Raw genomic sequence first — 15,754 nt, 5'->3', positions numbered from 1 at the left:
GCAATGTTGGCTCATAGAATAAATTTGTGTGTGTTTGGGGCGCCTGGGTGGCGCAGTTGGTTAAGCGTCCAACTTCAGCCAGGTCACGATCTCGCGGTCTGTGAGTTCGAGCCCCGCGTCAGGCTCTGGGCTGATGGCTCGGAGCCTGGAGCCTGTTTCTGATTCTGTGTCTCCCTCTCTCTCTGCCCCTCCCCCGTTCATGCTCTGTCTCTCTCTGTCCCAAAAATAAATAAACGTTGAAAAGAAAATTGTTTTTTAAAAAAAACAATTATCAGTCTAATTATCAGTTAATTATCAGTCTAATTTGGAGACTGATGTAGCCCTTTTTATACATTCAGTGCTCAAAGTTTTTGAAAGCTGATAGGAGAGATATGGTTTTGTTATGCAATGTGATTCTGGTAGAGATTAGTCCTGAAAGTTTTTGGTCCCTTAATGAGCAGATGTTAATATATGATAGTGTCTAAACTAGTAGACTTGTAATATTTCCTAAGAGATAGTAGCTTCAATTTACCTTAACATATTATTTCTTCATATTTGTAAGACCTTTCTGTTGGTTATGCACACTTTCAACAAAGTCATTTTTCTTATGTTGAAATGGGTGAGAGAATGAGATATTGGGGAATTCTTTTTCAAGTAACAAAGAAAAAAGTTATCTGTGGTATGAACCTAATTGGATCTTGACATTCTTTTTTTACCTTTGATAAAAATATTATTCCCAGTTAAAATGTTGATTGTATGCTTTTAACCATTGCTTCTTAATTATGTGAGTACATGTTTACTTTTCAAATAGTAGTTCATAGTGATAACCAGAAGCAGAGGAATGAAATACCAACTTGTTATTCATCACTGTGAGGCAGAGAACTAAAATAAATGAACAGACTTGTGCTGAGTGAAAGCTTAAGTGGTCAGGGATGGATCCAGGTGCTTTCTGTGAAGGCTGAAAGACCTAGATTTGGGGGACAATTTTGGCATTAGATGGTTTAGAGGTTTTCCTATCATGGTCTAAACAAGGAAACTTACTTATAGGTTGCTATTGAGGCACAAAAGCTTATATTTAGAAAGGGTTTTCTAAAACAATTGTTCACTATTCTCAGGAGTAACTGATGAGTAACATGAAACACAATGAGACTGCCTCATTTGTTTCCAAGAACCCATCCTTTTTTAGTAGCTGTTCAAGGCTTGTAATTCAGACTTTTAACTCTCTATCCAGTGCTTTCTTAAGTTTCCAGGTACCCTACTACCAGTAGGTACATTACCCCATTCCCCATTCTTTCCCATTGAGAATATATTCCTGGAACTCATATTTTTATTCCTCCTAAGAAACCTTTGAATTCCCAAAAGCCACATTTTTCTATATATTTTTGAGTCTTAATAGCTAACAGAATTCCCAGGACACAAAGTGTTCTTAGAAATTGTTCAGTTAATATGAAAAAAATGTTCAGATATTCTATTTTTTATATTTAAATTATTATTACTGGATCATATACACAATCTTTGAAACCTTTAACTCATTAGTTAAACTATTTTTTCACACCCTAGATTGAACTAAACTGTGACACTCTGGATTGAAAAGATAAATGTGCAAAGCACAAATCCATTGCGGAGGAGAATTTAAGAGTCTCTTAACTATAATCGACCTCATTGATAATTGTTGCACAAATGAGAAATCCAGGACAAAAAAACCCTGTCCTCTTGCAATGCTCATCTAGAATGATCACCCAATTGCAGACCCAGTTAGAGAGAAGTAGCAACCTTCCATATTCAGGAGTGAAATTTCACTCCTATGTCTTTTTCTCCAATATGATCCCTTCTGTAGAAATAAAAGTAAGAATCCATTACATGTTACACAACTCTACCCCCAAATAGCCACAGTTGTGTATTTAAGAATGTAAAGGCATGACATAATAACAGCTGTATATTCAGGAACATAAATTTCTCATTTGGGAACCTCCCCCAAGGAATCTCAGTATTTTGTCAATATAGGATAATATGTATGGGAAAAGGCAAAAGGGGCAAAAGATATTCCTAAAGGAGAAGTGAGAAAAGGGAAACTTAACAGTGAAGCTTGAGTTTTTAAAGAAGACACAATATTCAAGTTACCCATTTTGAGATTGCAATTCATAGATATGATTAAGCCCACTCACCCATTATTGATTCAAAACTCATTTTATGTGAGGAATGCAGAGATCCAATTGTCCTTATTACCACACTTTCTTCAGTAATCTCTGGATTCCTTGCTTGATCTCCTGGGTTCGCACCCCATACACAATGGGGTTGAGGGCTGAGAAAATGACATGGTGGAGGATGTTGAGCAAGACTGGCACATCCGGGGAGACTTTCTTCTTCACCACAAGAGTGAGCACGAAGACCAGAAGGATGGTGCTGAAGAAGAGGATAAGGATGAAGTGGGAGCCACATGTGCTCAGGGCCTTGGCCACAGCACCCTCTTCCTTGAGTCTCAGCACAGCTCGCAGTATGAAGGTATAGGAGACAAAGATGAGGATGAGGTCAGACCCTAGCAGGGTCCATCCTACGACAAACTGGTAGAGGCGATTGATGGTGACATCATCGCAGGAGAGCCTGGAGACAGACATATTGGCGCAGAGGCAGTTCTCAATGACATTTGTCCTACAATAATGGAGTCGGGATGATAGAATGGGGATAGGTACTGTTAAAATGCCATTCCTGGCCAAAATAAAGACAGCAGCCTTGACTACAAATTGGTCAGTGATGATGGATGGGTACCTCAGTGGGTGGCAGATGGCTACATAGCGGTCATAGGCCATGACCATGAATGTGCAGGACTCCATGGAAAGGAAGCAGTTCATGATGTACATCTGGAGGAAGCAGGCATAGAAGCCGATGGACTTGAGGTCAAACCAAAAGACAGCCAGCACCTTGGGGATGACGGTGAGGCAGACAATGATGTCCAACAGGGAGAGGAGGCTGAGCAGGTAGTACAATGGCTCATGCAGAGATGCCTCCAGCCGGATGGTGATCAGGAGAACACTATTGGCCCCCATGGCTAAAAGAAAGAGGAGGCTGAGGGGCAGGGACAACCAGAATTTCCAGCTAGGGGACCGGGCAAAACAATTCAGGAGGAAGTCTGAAACCTCAGAGGAGACGGTGCCATTTTGGTGCGCTGTCATATTTTGTCATGTATTTCTATAGATTTCTTTTAGTGATCTGTAAAATTAAGATAAAAATTGGATACTGACTCAAGACACCTGGATTTAGAAAAATTTGCTTCACCTAGGTGAAATGCACAAGCCTCGGGTTATCCAGAGCCATGTGAATTCATCTGTTTATCTTTTGTGCCTTGCTACTTGGATGATTTTACCAGTGAACAGTATAGAGAACTGAGGTAATATGGTTTACTTATACATGCTTGATTCTTTCAAGGATGATTATTAATAGAATTGTTGTATCTTTGCCAAAAGTAAAGAGAGAGACAAAATTATTTTAGAACCACTTTGTGACCAGTGAGTTGCTAAATTTGTTCTTACAAGTTTCTTCCTTTGGGTTTTGATTTTCTTTTAATGGCCACATAGACTACTATATGATAATTTAACCATAACAATGTGTGCAGGTGAGTAGTTGAAACTGGCACAAATAGGGACTGGCACAAATAGTTGTCCATGGCACCCCCATTCTGAGTTTTCAAATGGAGTTTAATTATATTCTAAAATGGTACCCTGAAAGTAACGTAGGATAATTTTCATTTTGTCTAAAAAGTGATTGTAATTAGGCTGGTATGGTCCTGCCAAATAACTGCCCCTTTCCTATACATGTTTATATTTGTAGGATTCTTAACTTTTGGAAGAAAGAGTCTTAAAAGGAGCCTAGGCAATCACACATAGGTATGAGAGAGTGATACCAGTCATGGAACAAGATGAAATTTGATTATTCTGATTGCAATAGTGTGAAGGTGATAAAGTCTACCTTTAAAGTTCTTTTATTCCCTTTCTGTTTCTCTTTATATCTTCAATATGATAATCCATTTTTTCTTGTCTAGTAGTTCTATGCTTTGCCATGGTGGAGTGGCCACAAAGGCTGGGAGATACTGGAAGTGCAGGAGATTTCTGAAGATAAAAACCCATAGGAAAAAACATTGAGCCTTGAGTTTTGACCTAAGGTCCTTCTCCTGTCTTGAACGCTATATTCATTGAACTCTTTCTGTCAAACTTCTCATAGGATTCATTCACATATAGGTTTGAGGCATAACTAATAGCACTAGCTCAGACCAGTCTTTGCCACAGTGACCCACAGCATGTATAATATCAGGCTGCTGAATTTAAAATATTCCCCTAAACACCATTTTCATTATTTAGGTTTAGTCATTTGATCTTTGCTTACTGTATTCTCTGATTCTACTCTCTACAGAATTGTTTCAGCTAACCCTTGCAAGAGAGACACAAATCTTACCATCTCCAAGAAGTTTTCCTTCTTCAAGGGTGTCAGAGTATTCTTGGAACGAACTAGGGTTTCTTTGAATGCACAGAGGTAAAAGTCTTGAAATGGGCTCTGGAGAGTACAGCCACATGGAAGAAATGGCAATTCAGACATGAGTATCCATGAAGAAGTAAAGAGGAAGAAGTATGTTCTTTTTTTTCTTCTGAAGTACTTTGGGATAATTGTGTCTAGCACCAGGATAGAATTTCTGAGGACAGCCTAGGAGGACTTTTTTAATCTGTTCTTTCTACTTACTGACTCTTTCTCCAATTTTCTCTTTCTACATATTCTTTCTACATATTCTTTCTACATATTCTTCATTCTACAATTGATTCAACAAGCATTGACCTACCCTAGAAGTAAAGCATCTGAGACCATGTATGTTTTTCTTCTCCTGTCTTTCAATCTTGGATTGCAATCAGAGCTGGCCAATGAAGCATGAGGGCTGAGGACCTAGAGCTAATAACTACTGGTTCCAGGTAGAGACAGAATGAAGAAGCCAAGTGAGGTTGAAGGGCAATGACAAAAGCAGAGACCCTGCAGGGCAAACTTTTTCCCAGGCTGCCGGACAGGCCCCAGCATAGCACTATGGAAGCTCTGTTTGAAGAAGGGAAGGGTTTTTAGGGACCACTTAACTCCATAAACTCAGACAGAATTGGGAGACATCTCTCCCAAGTACTTTTTCAGACATCATTGATCTGAACAGTGACAGATACCTCTATGATCTGTGCATAATTTTCTGTTTGTGGCAGCAATAGATTTTAGAAACTCTTTAGATTGAGCTGAACTCTAGGGGCACCTGGGTGGCGCAGTCGGTTAAGCGTCCGACTTCAGCCAGGTCACGATCTCGCGGTCGGGGAGTTCGAGCCCCGCGTCGGGCTCTGGGCTGATGGCTCAGAGCCTGGAGCCTGTTTCCGATTCTGTGTCTCCCTCTCTCTCGGCCCCTCCCCCGTTCATACTCTGTCTCTCTCTGTCCCAAAAATAAATAAACGTTGAAAAAAAATTAAAAAAAAAAAAAAGAAATCTGAGGAACTATCTTCTGACTCTCACTAACGCTTCAACTATGTCTGTGTCCTCAGTCCTGTAGTTGTACAGATTAAATTTAGTTCCTATGTCATGATTCAAGCATTTATGGACAGATTCTTTGCCCATAACTCCTAAATTTTCATATTCACAGATGAAAACCCAAAAATTTCTAATCTGAGCTCCAAATGATATGCTTTCCTGACCCCTTCCACTCATTAATCTCCTATGAAGAAATTCCTACTCTCTGCATATCTGGCATCACCCAGGAAAAGATCCAAAGAAGCAAGAGGAGGGCAAAAGGAAAGGTCTCAGAGCACAGGTTATCACATGTACCTCCTGACCCGAGACTGGATGCAGTGTTTACTGCCCTATTTTCAGACTACTTCATCAATACTGACTCAGGAATGGAATGGAGCACAGATCTGGACTAAAGAGAAAGATCTTCTCTATGCTCTGGCTAATTTTGGTATAGCTGCGTCTCAGGCACCCTCTACTCAGACTCACTTACAGACCATGGAGCAGGGGTCTGGCTTCACTGATATTGGAGTTTCAGTTAGTTCCTGAAGTACCTGTGGATAGTTATAACTCCAGAGCCTTAGAGACTTTGCCCTCTTGGAACTTTCCATCCCTAATTCCTTGTGCCTAGAATGTCCTCCTGGGACAGACAGGTCGGCAGGTAGAAGAAGCAAATGATTTTATTTCTCTCTAAAAGGAAGGAGCTCTGGTAATCCAGCCCAACATGGACTGTGTTCTGTACGCAGTTAGTCTCCTGGGGGTAGAGGTCTTACATCAATCCATCCATGTTCACAGTATTTGCATGTGCACACTCGGTGCCCTCCATGGGTCCAATAAGCTCACTCAGAAGTTCTCATGGGCTTCCAGAACACAATTTTTAGATAGGTACCCCCCAAACCATCCTAATGAATGTATTCATACTAACTTATCGTGACTTTTCTCATTGCATTATAATGATGAAAATGCAAGAGAAACCTGAAAACCATATTCCTGAGAAAATGCAGTATGTTTTTCAGAGAGAAAAGTCAATAGAAATGTCCCCTTTAGTGAGAAAAATTTAAGTAGGATGTATGTATAACTGTGTATTAGGGACCATGATTGTTCCTTTTTTTAACTTTCATTTTGAACTTCATGTGAATTTTTCATACTCTTCCATAATTGGAGCAAACATGATTGGTTTCTTTATTATATATTTATTTTCATTAGTTTTTTTATTTGAGTGTAGTTGACAGATAAATTTACACTAGTTTCGGATGTGTAACAATGTGTTTCGACAAGCCTGTCCATTATGCTATGGTCACCACAAGTGTAGCTACAATCTGTCACCATACAGAGCTTTTACAGTACCATTGAGTATATTCCCTATGATGTGTCATTGTCATCTGTCTCTTGAAAGCCCTTCTTTTGATTTATTTTTATTCTTTCTTCTGTGTATCTCAATATCGCTTTTATTTCTCTTTTCCCTCAGAAAGTAAAAACTCCGGGATTCTTAAAATACATCTAATTAATCTTAAGTATGCTTATTTAGCTACTTGTATGCTTAGGGGAGAAAAGGTTGGATGTTGAATTTATATAAATGTCATTGGGTTATAGATCGGATGTAAACACTAAATCTTAAACATCTGTCCATGCTTTTCTGTGTACACCCACTTCATTCTTTCTGACTGCTGTTCTATTTCCAATATGTGCATTTTTCCTTTTTATGGAAGTAGTCAACACCCAAGTGAACTATAGTTGTACTAAAAATAATGTTGTTGTCAATTTCCTTGTACACCTTCTCTTATAGACCTAAAGTAGACAGATGTGGAGGATTTTTTCAGTTATAACATAAAAATATTTAATTTAACTAGGAATTACCAAATTTCTCTCCAAAGTATTTAAATATCTCAATAGAAATCCTAAATTTTCTTTATTTTACACATTCCTTACACCATTTGATGCTACTATCTTTTCTGTAAAAAAACTAGATGGATGTAATTCGTATCTTATATTTATTTTTCATCTGATAAGTGAGCATTGTTCATATACTGTTCAGCCATTAGTGGCAGTGACTTATGTGTCCACATCCTTTACCTGATTTTTCTATTAATTTTTGTTTTGCTTACATACTTATAAAACTCTGTGCATATTTTATTTTATTTATTGTTTTTATTCTTATTTATTTATTTTTATTTAAGTAATCTCTCTAGCCAATGTGGGCTCAAACACATGACCCCAACATCAAGAGTCGCATGGACCGAGCCAGCTTGGTTCCCCTCTGCATATTTTAAATACTAGAGCCTCTTGATGGATAGATATTGCTAGTACCTTCTCTAGTCTGTTATAAAGCCTTCAATTTTAGCATCTGCAGTCCATTACTCAATGGATATCTCTCAATTTAACCAAGGCAAAATCTCTATGTTTCTAGGAATAGAGTTTCTCCATGGATCTTATTTAGGGAACATTCTACAAGATCACAAAGATGCTTCTTTTATTTGGTTTTATTTATTTATTTTTTTAAAACTCAGTGCATTAGGTTTCATATTGATGTATTTAAGTCTGTGGTTTACATTGTGGAGAGTAAGAGTGGTATTAGGTTATTACAAACTGATACATTCACAACAACTGTGAAAATATGGAATACTGTGCCGCCTGTTTTATAAATATTGTCTACTTTGAGTCCGCTAGTTAGTGAGTCCTCAGCACTACCCTGGCCACTCTTCTGGTGGCTCCTAGACTTCTCATGATCCCTGAAGTGTGGGTTACTGCCAACAGGGTGGGGTCCATCAATGGCAGTTACAGTGCATGGTCTGAACACCCTCTGTTTTGTTGAGGGAGGTGCTGTACCAGTTCTGCTTATAGTGTTAACTAATAACTTAATTTTTATCTTTCTTTATCTCTTTATCTTGTGTATATTTTTAACTTTCTAACTCTATATAGAGATGAATATTTGATTCCCCACTAATTTGAGAAGTCTGCTTTATTGTATACCACATTTCATGCACACATGGCTGTGTATATGATCCATCATTGTGCGTTTGTTTTCACTTACTACAGCAATCCACATTATTTGTATTACTATTGCTTTGTTGTATGTACTGTCCTATGGTTGGGTGAGTTCCCATTTGAATCTATCCAAACATTTTTAGGTTTTACAAAAATTTGGTAGATTATTATTTTCTACATGTGTTTTATAATTAGCATCACTTGTGCCTTATTCATTTGGTTACGAGTGAGTCACTGGAGCCAGCCCTGATTGAGCAGGAGGGAAACTGGACTCAGCTTCTGTATGGGAGGAGTGTTAAATAATTTGTGGCCGTATTAAAACCTCCATATGTGATGCTAATTTTTCTTTTTAAAATAATTTTTTTGTTTTTTTCTAAAATTGCTTTATTTCTGACTTTTGTTTCTACTCCATCCTTTTCTTAAAAAATTTTTTTAAATGTTTATTTATTTTTGAGATACAGAGACAAAGCACAAGCAGGTGGGGGGGGGGGCAGAAGAGAGAGGGAGACACAGAATCCAAAGCAGGATCCATGCTCTGAGCTGTCAGCACAGAGCCAGATGTGGGGCTAGAACCCATAACTGTAAGATCATGACCTGAGCCAAAGTCGGCGCTTAACTGACTGAGCCACCCAGGCACCCTAACCCATCCTTTTATTTTCAACTTCCAATCCCCAAAATACCACCAGCATACATCAGAATCTCAGAGTCCATTTAGGACGTCACCAAAGGTGGTATGTGACCTTCACTCAAACTTTAGAATGGACTGTTTTCCTCTGATACCATAATATATCCAGAAGGTTTTTTTTTTAAACACCTGATTTGTTTCTTTACAATACTTTCAACTTCAGTCTTACATTTTAAAAAGTTTTGAGCAGTTATTCGTGTCACTTTCTTTAAGTATGTTCCTGTTGTATTTATTTATCTCCTCATGCGACTCTTATTAGACCAAATTATATTGTGACATGCCCTCATATCATCTCCCAGCCATTTTCTTCTTCTTTCTGTGTCTTCTGAACTTTATGTAACAGGACTACAAATGTCCTTGGTCTGATCCAACTCATTAACATGCACTCAGCTTTATTTATTCTGCTATTCAGCTCATCCCCTGACTGCTTTATAGCAACTGCTTTATTTTTTAAAACAATTAGTTTTTTTCTTATAACTGAATATCCAACTTCATATTTCCAGTATCTTTCATTAAGTCTCTGGGGACATTTTATCACTGCTCTCAAAGTAGGATATTTTGGTTTGATAACTTTTACTATTATATTCTTTTTTCTATTTCATTGATCCTGTTATATTGTTCATTTCTTTTCCTTATTTTGGGTTAAATTTATTCTTCTTTATGTTGTTGTTTTTAGTGGTTGAATTTGGTCATTGTTTGCAGGTGTAGTGTTTCAAAAATAAGAATTTCATGCTACATATGTGTGTCCAGTAGAATTGACTCATAAACAAATGGATTTGAAGTGTGGGGACGTCCTTTATGGGGATTTTTTTTCCAGTTGATGAAATATAACACTATAAATGTATTTTCTCTCTTTTTTTATTTTGTTAACATTTTCTTTTCTCTAGCTCAGTTTATTGTAAGAATAGAGTATATTATACATAACATACAAAATGTGAGTTGGTTGATTGATTAGGTTATTGGCAAGTCTTCCAGTCACAATAGGCTATTAGTTGATAATATTAGTTGATATTAGTTAATATTAGTTGATAAGTTTTTGGAGAGTCAGAATTTATACCTGAATGTTTTACTGTGTGGAGGATGGACACCTCTAACCCTGACAGTGTTCAAGGGTCAGCGTTATTGCATTAGTGGCATTTTAAAAATTTCACACGTTGTAGTTTAATTATTTTTTAGTTCAAAATTCTTTTGCCTCTTTATTTGGATTTCTTTCTCTCGTGGATTATTTAGAAGTGTCTTTTTGAGTTTTCAAATATTTTGGTCTTATTTTAGAGATCACTTCATATTGATATCTAATTTCATTCCACTATCGTCAGAAAATATATGCTGCATGAATTCTTTTACGTGTACTGGAATTCGTATGATGGCCCAGAATATGACCTATTTTGGTAAATGTTCAGTGTGTTTGAAATATTGTATATTCTGCTGTTGTGTTTGGCTTTGAAACTCATCTTTTCTGGTATTACAATATTCATTCCAGTTTTCTTTCTTTTTTTAATTTTTAGTTTTAATTCCAGTATTGTTAACATACGGTGTTGTATTAGCGTCAGGTGTACATACAGTGATTCAGCAATTTTACACATTGCTCAGTGCTCATTTTGATAAGTGTACTCTTTAAATTTTAAAATCTTTATTTTATGTTTTTATTTTTTGTTTTATTTATTTATTTTGAGAGGGAGTGAGCGCGCGCGCGAGAGAGAGAGAGAGAGAGAGAGAGCGCGCAAGCGTGAAGTGCACAAGTGCACGAGTGGGGGAGGGGCAGAGACAGAGGGACTGAAAGCAATCCTAAACAGGCTCCCATGGTCAGTGTGGAGCCCGATGTAGGGTCAGACTCAGGAATCCTGAGATCATGACCTGAGCCAAAATCAAGAGTGGGCTGCTTACATGACTGAGACACCCAGGCACCTTAGGATAAATGTACTCTTAATCCCCATCACCTCTTTCACCCATTCCCCCCACCCCCCCCACCCCCCCCCCCCCCCGCCCCTCTGGTAACCATCAGTTTGTTTTCTATAGTTCAGAGTCTGTTTCTTGGTTTGTTTCTTTCTTTTTTCTTTCGATTGGTGTTGTTATTAGTGCTGTATATTTTCCCATCCTTTCACTTTTAACATGTTTGTTTTTGTATGAGGTGCATTTAATGTGAGCAGTGCTTAAATGAGTTGTTTTTTCTCCTTGGTCTGACTATTTCTGCCTTTTAATTGGGTATTTAGTTCATTTATACTTATTTTGAATCATGGGTGTGGTTGGGTTCAAATGTATCGTTTTGGCTTTCTCTTTTTCTTTTCTCCTCTTTTTCCCTTTTTTTTTTTTTGGATTATTCTTTAAAACATTTCATTCTATCTTCTTTTCTTATGAGTTTTAACTATTTTGGAGGCTTGCTTTAGAGACTTAGAGATTAGATTGATTTAGAGATTTAGAGATTATAGTTCACATCTCTAATTACAGTCTATCTTCAAGGGATAATATATTATTTTGTGTATTACGTAATAACTTAACAGTGATCTAATTCCTTCCTGGCTTATGCTATTATTTTCATACATTGTACTTTTTTGTATGTTATAAATTAAATACTTCATTGTTATTATTTTTGCAACAAGCAAGTAAAGGCATTTAAGTAATAAAATAACCTTACATATTTACCCATGTAGTAACAAATTCTAATGCTTTTCATTCCTTTGTTTAGATCTATATTTACATCTGATAATATTTTCCTTCTGGATAAAGAAACTTTACAAATGTTGGTAGTGTGAGCCTGCTATAGAAAAATTATTCTGTTTTTTTTTTTTTGTTTAAAAAAAAGCATTTATCTGTTTTAAGAGTATTACTGAGAGATACAGAATTCTAGCTTAACAAGATTTTTCTTTCAGTTTTAAGATATTGCTCTATTGTCTTCTTACTTGCATTGTTTCTGATAAGATCTGCTGTCATCCTAAATTTAGACAATTGTGATGTGTCTTTTTTTTTTTTTTTCTTTCAACGTTTATTTTTTTTGGGACAGAGAGAGACAGAGCATGAATGGGGGAGGGGCAGAGAGAGAGGGAGACACAGAATCGGAAACAGGCTCCAGGCTCTGAGCCATCAGCCCAGAGCCCGACGCGGGGCTCGAACTCCCGGACCGCGAGATCGTGACCTGGCTGAAGTCGGACGCTTAACCGACTGCGCCACCCAGGCCACCCGTGATGTGTCTTTTTAAAAAATGTTTATCTGTTTTTGAGAGACCGAGAGAGAGAGAGAGAGAGAGAGAGAGAGAGCATGAGAGGGAGTGGGACGGGGGCAGAGAGAGAGGGAAACAGAGGATCTCAAGCAGGCTATGGGCTGATAGCAAAGAGCCAGATGCAGGGCTTTAACCCATGAATGGCAATAGAACTGAGCCCACGCTTAACCAATCAAGCCACCCAGGCACCAATGTGATGTGTCTTTTGATCTGGATTTACATTTTTTCCTTTATCATTTCTTCTGAGCAGTTTGATTATGATGTACCCCTAGTAAAGTTATATTCATTTTTCTTATTTTTGGGTTTCATTGAGCTTCTTGGAACTCTGGGTTTATAATTTTTATCAGATTTGGAAACTTTCAGCCATAAGTTTTTCAAATATATTTTATGTCCTTTCTTTTGTTAAGATGGTGCCTTGAAACTACAAAAATATCTTTATGTATACTGACAGAACAATGATACATACGTAAGAATTATTTCTCTACCCGTTGTTCTAACTTTTCATTGATAAACCCTTACATTTTATAATGGGACCACATGGGCCCATACATTTTGTAATGCATTTTACACACTAAGTTGTTAATATACACAGGGGCCCCATACTTCTACAGGTAACCTTGAATAAAGTTGACTGTAGCTTCTTAATTGATCACAATCTATTTTGAAGTGCTTTCTTCTGGGATTCTCTTGTATTTTCTTCTCATACACTGACCACTACTTCATGTTTTCTCCATGTTAATCTCTTGATACCAGAAGGTAAGGATGATATGGGGTCTTTTTGGTGTGCTTTCTTATGTTCTTATTCTATATTCTTTCCTTTGGCCATTCCATCTACTCCCATGGCTTCAATGAGGATCTGTGGTCTATCCCAAGTGCACATCTTTATTTCTTCCAAGGGTACATCTTACTTGAGTATGAACCTATAAGTCCAAGTATTTATTATACACTTCCACTTGAATATCCCATGTATATTCAAATTCAAAGTTCCTGAAAATATACTTTTGCTCTTATGGCTAAGCCCCCACCTGCCCTATGGAGATGTTCCATACAATGCTCAGATCATGGAATGTGGCATGAAATAGGGTCTCCCTCACACATGATACCTAATACAAAAACTCATATAGAAAACAGACCATATCTGAATTATATTCCTAGGAACTAGCCTACATTCAATTATTTCTCCAACATTTAATAAACCATCAATTCACAAATATCATGGGTCTATACCATATGCCAAACACTGTTTGGGCTGGAGATACATCAGGCAAAAATTCTTGCCCTGGTGCTCCTTAAACGTTAGTGAGTGTAGGCTGACTAAACAAGTTGATGAACTTTTATGGTCATTACATAGTGATAAATTCTGTGCAGAACAGGGAAACAGAGAAGATGTTTGGACATATTCTGTGCTTTAGGGGAATATTGTTAGGTATTAAACACTGTGATCATAGAGACCCGTTGGACCTGAGGGAAGGAGCTACGTAGACAGAGGAACAATAAGCAAATAGTTCCAGAGACGGAACTGTGGTTCATGTTTTTGAGAAGCTGTTAGGGAGGCAGTTCTGACCAAAGGACTTGAGGACAAAGTCAGGTAGGGAAAGGAGGGCCATATCCTTAGTCTCTTCAGAAAACCATGGTGGGTAAGAAGTGTGATGTGACTGTGGGTAAAGGGAAACCATATAGTTTTTATCATCAGGCATGCCCCAATGAGAAGATTAGGACTATTTCTATCTCCCTGTCCCTGCCTTCTGATTGTGGTTTTGAGAAGAGCCAAGCAAGAGCATGATTACTTTCTGTTCTCTCTTGCCCTCCTCAGTAATTTCCTAATCCCCTCTTTAATCTCCTGAGTTCGTACCCCATAGACAATGGGGTTGAGAGCTGCAGGAATTACATGGTGTAACACATTAAGTAAGACAGGGATATCAGGGGAAATTTTTTTCTTGGCAATGTGGGTGAAAACAAAAACCAGCAGGATGGTGCTGAAGAAGAGGATGAGGATGAAGTGAGAGCCACAAGTGTTCAGAGCTTTGGCAGCTGCCCCTTTTGTCTTAAGTCTAAGAACGGCTCGTAGGATGAAGGTATAGGAGAAGATGATGAGGGTCAGGTCAGAGCCCAGTAGAGTCCAGGCCAGAATTAACTGGAAAATTCTGTTAAGGGCAATATTATCACAGGAGAGCTTGGACACAGAGAGATTGGCACAGATACAATTATCAATTATATTTTTTCCACAATAATGGAGCCGGGCAGAGAGGATGGGAATGAATATAGTAAGAAGTGCATTTCTGGCCAAAGTAAAAATGGCAGCTTTGGCTACGAAATGGTCAGTGATGATGGATGGGTACCTCAGTGGGTGGCAGATGGCTACATAGCGGTCATAGGCCATGACCATGAATGTGCAGGACTCCATGCCAAGGAAACAATTCATGATGTACATCTGGAGGAAGCAGGCATAGAAGCTGATGGACTTGAGGTCAAACCAGAAGATGGCCAGGACCTTGGGGATGACAGTGAGGCAGAGCACGATATCCAATAGTGACAGGAAACTGAGCAGGTAATACATGGGTTCATGCAGAGAGGCTTCCAGCCAGATGGTGATCAGGAGAACACTATTGGCTCCCATGGCCAGGAGAAAGAGGAGGCTGAGTGGCAGGGACAACCAGAGCTTCCAGCTGGGGGACCTGACAAAACAATTCAGGAGGAAGTCTGAAACCTGAACGGAGATGGTGCCATTTTGATGTGCTGTCATATTTTGTCATATATTTCTATAGTTTTCTTTTAGTGACCTATAAAATTAGGATAAAAATTAGCTACTGACTTAAGACACATGAATTTAGAACAATTTGCTTCATCTAGGTGAAACTTGTGATTCCTAGCAGGTCATACAGATCCATTTGATATCACCTGTACATCCTTCGTGGTACGTTACTCAGAAAGTTCTAGTACTAAACAATAGATGACTGTGATAATATGGTTCATTTACACGTGTTTGATTTTTTCTTTAAAAAAATTTTTTTTAATGTCTACTTATTTTGGAGACAGAGAGACAGAGCATGAGAAAAGGAGAGGCAGAGAGAGAGGGAGACACAGAATCCAAAGCATGCTCCAGGCTCTGAGCCATCAGCACAGATCCCAATACAGGGCTCGAACCCAACCGACTCAGCCACCCAGGCACCCCTGATTTTCTTTTAAATAGAAAGTCACTTCTTTGCAGAAACATAAAGAAAGGGAAAATTGCTTAGGAACTCCTTTGTTTTAGCTGAGTGTCTAAATTTGTACTTGTAAATTTCTTCCTTATTTTTTTTTTGACCGCATAGACTATCATATGACATATAAATACACAATATGCCCTGATAAGTAGCAAAACCTGGGCCAAGTAAGGA

At 38.2% G+C, this 15,754-nt stretch overlaps 2 protein-coding genes across 2 annotated transcripts; both read right to left on the bottom strand.

Annotated features, from left to right (window-relative positions):
• Window positions 1-1,328: 1,328 nt before the first annotated feature.
• On the bottom strand, window positions 1,329-3,190 carry LOC101096262 (olfactory receptor 56A3-like). The gene has a single exon (XM_045038853.1). The coding sequence runs from the start codon at window positions 3,147-3,149 to the stop codon at window positions 2,202-2,204; it is 948 nt and encodes a 315-aa protein (XP_044894788.1). The 5' UTR covers window positions 3,150-3,190; the 3' UTR covers window positions 1,329-2,201.
• A 10,566-nt stretch (window positions 3,191-13,756) lies between these two features.
• Window positions 13,757-15,120, bottom strand: LOC123380488 (olfactory receptor 56A3-like). The gene has a single exon (XM_045038851.1). The coding sequence runs from the start codon at window positions 15,118-15,120 to the stop codon at window positions 14,161-14,163; it is 960 nt and encodes a 319-aa protein (XP_044894786.1). The 3' UTR covers window positions 13,757-14,160.
• Window positions 15,121-15,754: the final 634 nt, after the last annotated feature.

This window comes from Felis catus, chromosome D1 (assembly GCF_018350175.1).
Source record: "Felis catus isolate Fca126 chromosome D1, F.catus_Fca126_mat1.0, whole genome shotgun sequence".
Taxonomy (NCBI): Eukaryota; Metazoa; Chordata; class Mammalia; order Carnivora; family Felidae; genus Felis; species Felis catus.
This window is presented reverse-complemented; position numbering and strand designations above follow the sequence as displayed.

Excerpts from the sequence above, each read along its gene's own strand:
- LOC123380488 (XM_045038851.1), bottom strand. The coding sequence starts at position 15,120 with ATGACAGCACATCAAAATGGCACCATCTCCGTTCAGGTTTCAGACTTC.
- LOC101096262 (XM_045038853.1), bottom strand. The coding sequence starts at position 3,149 with ATGACAGCGCACCAAAATGGCACCGTCTCCTCTGAGGTTTCAGACTTC.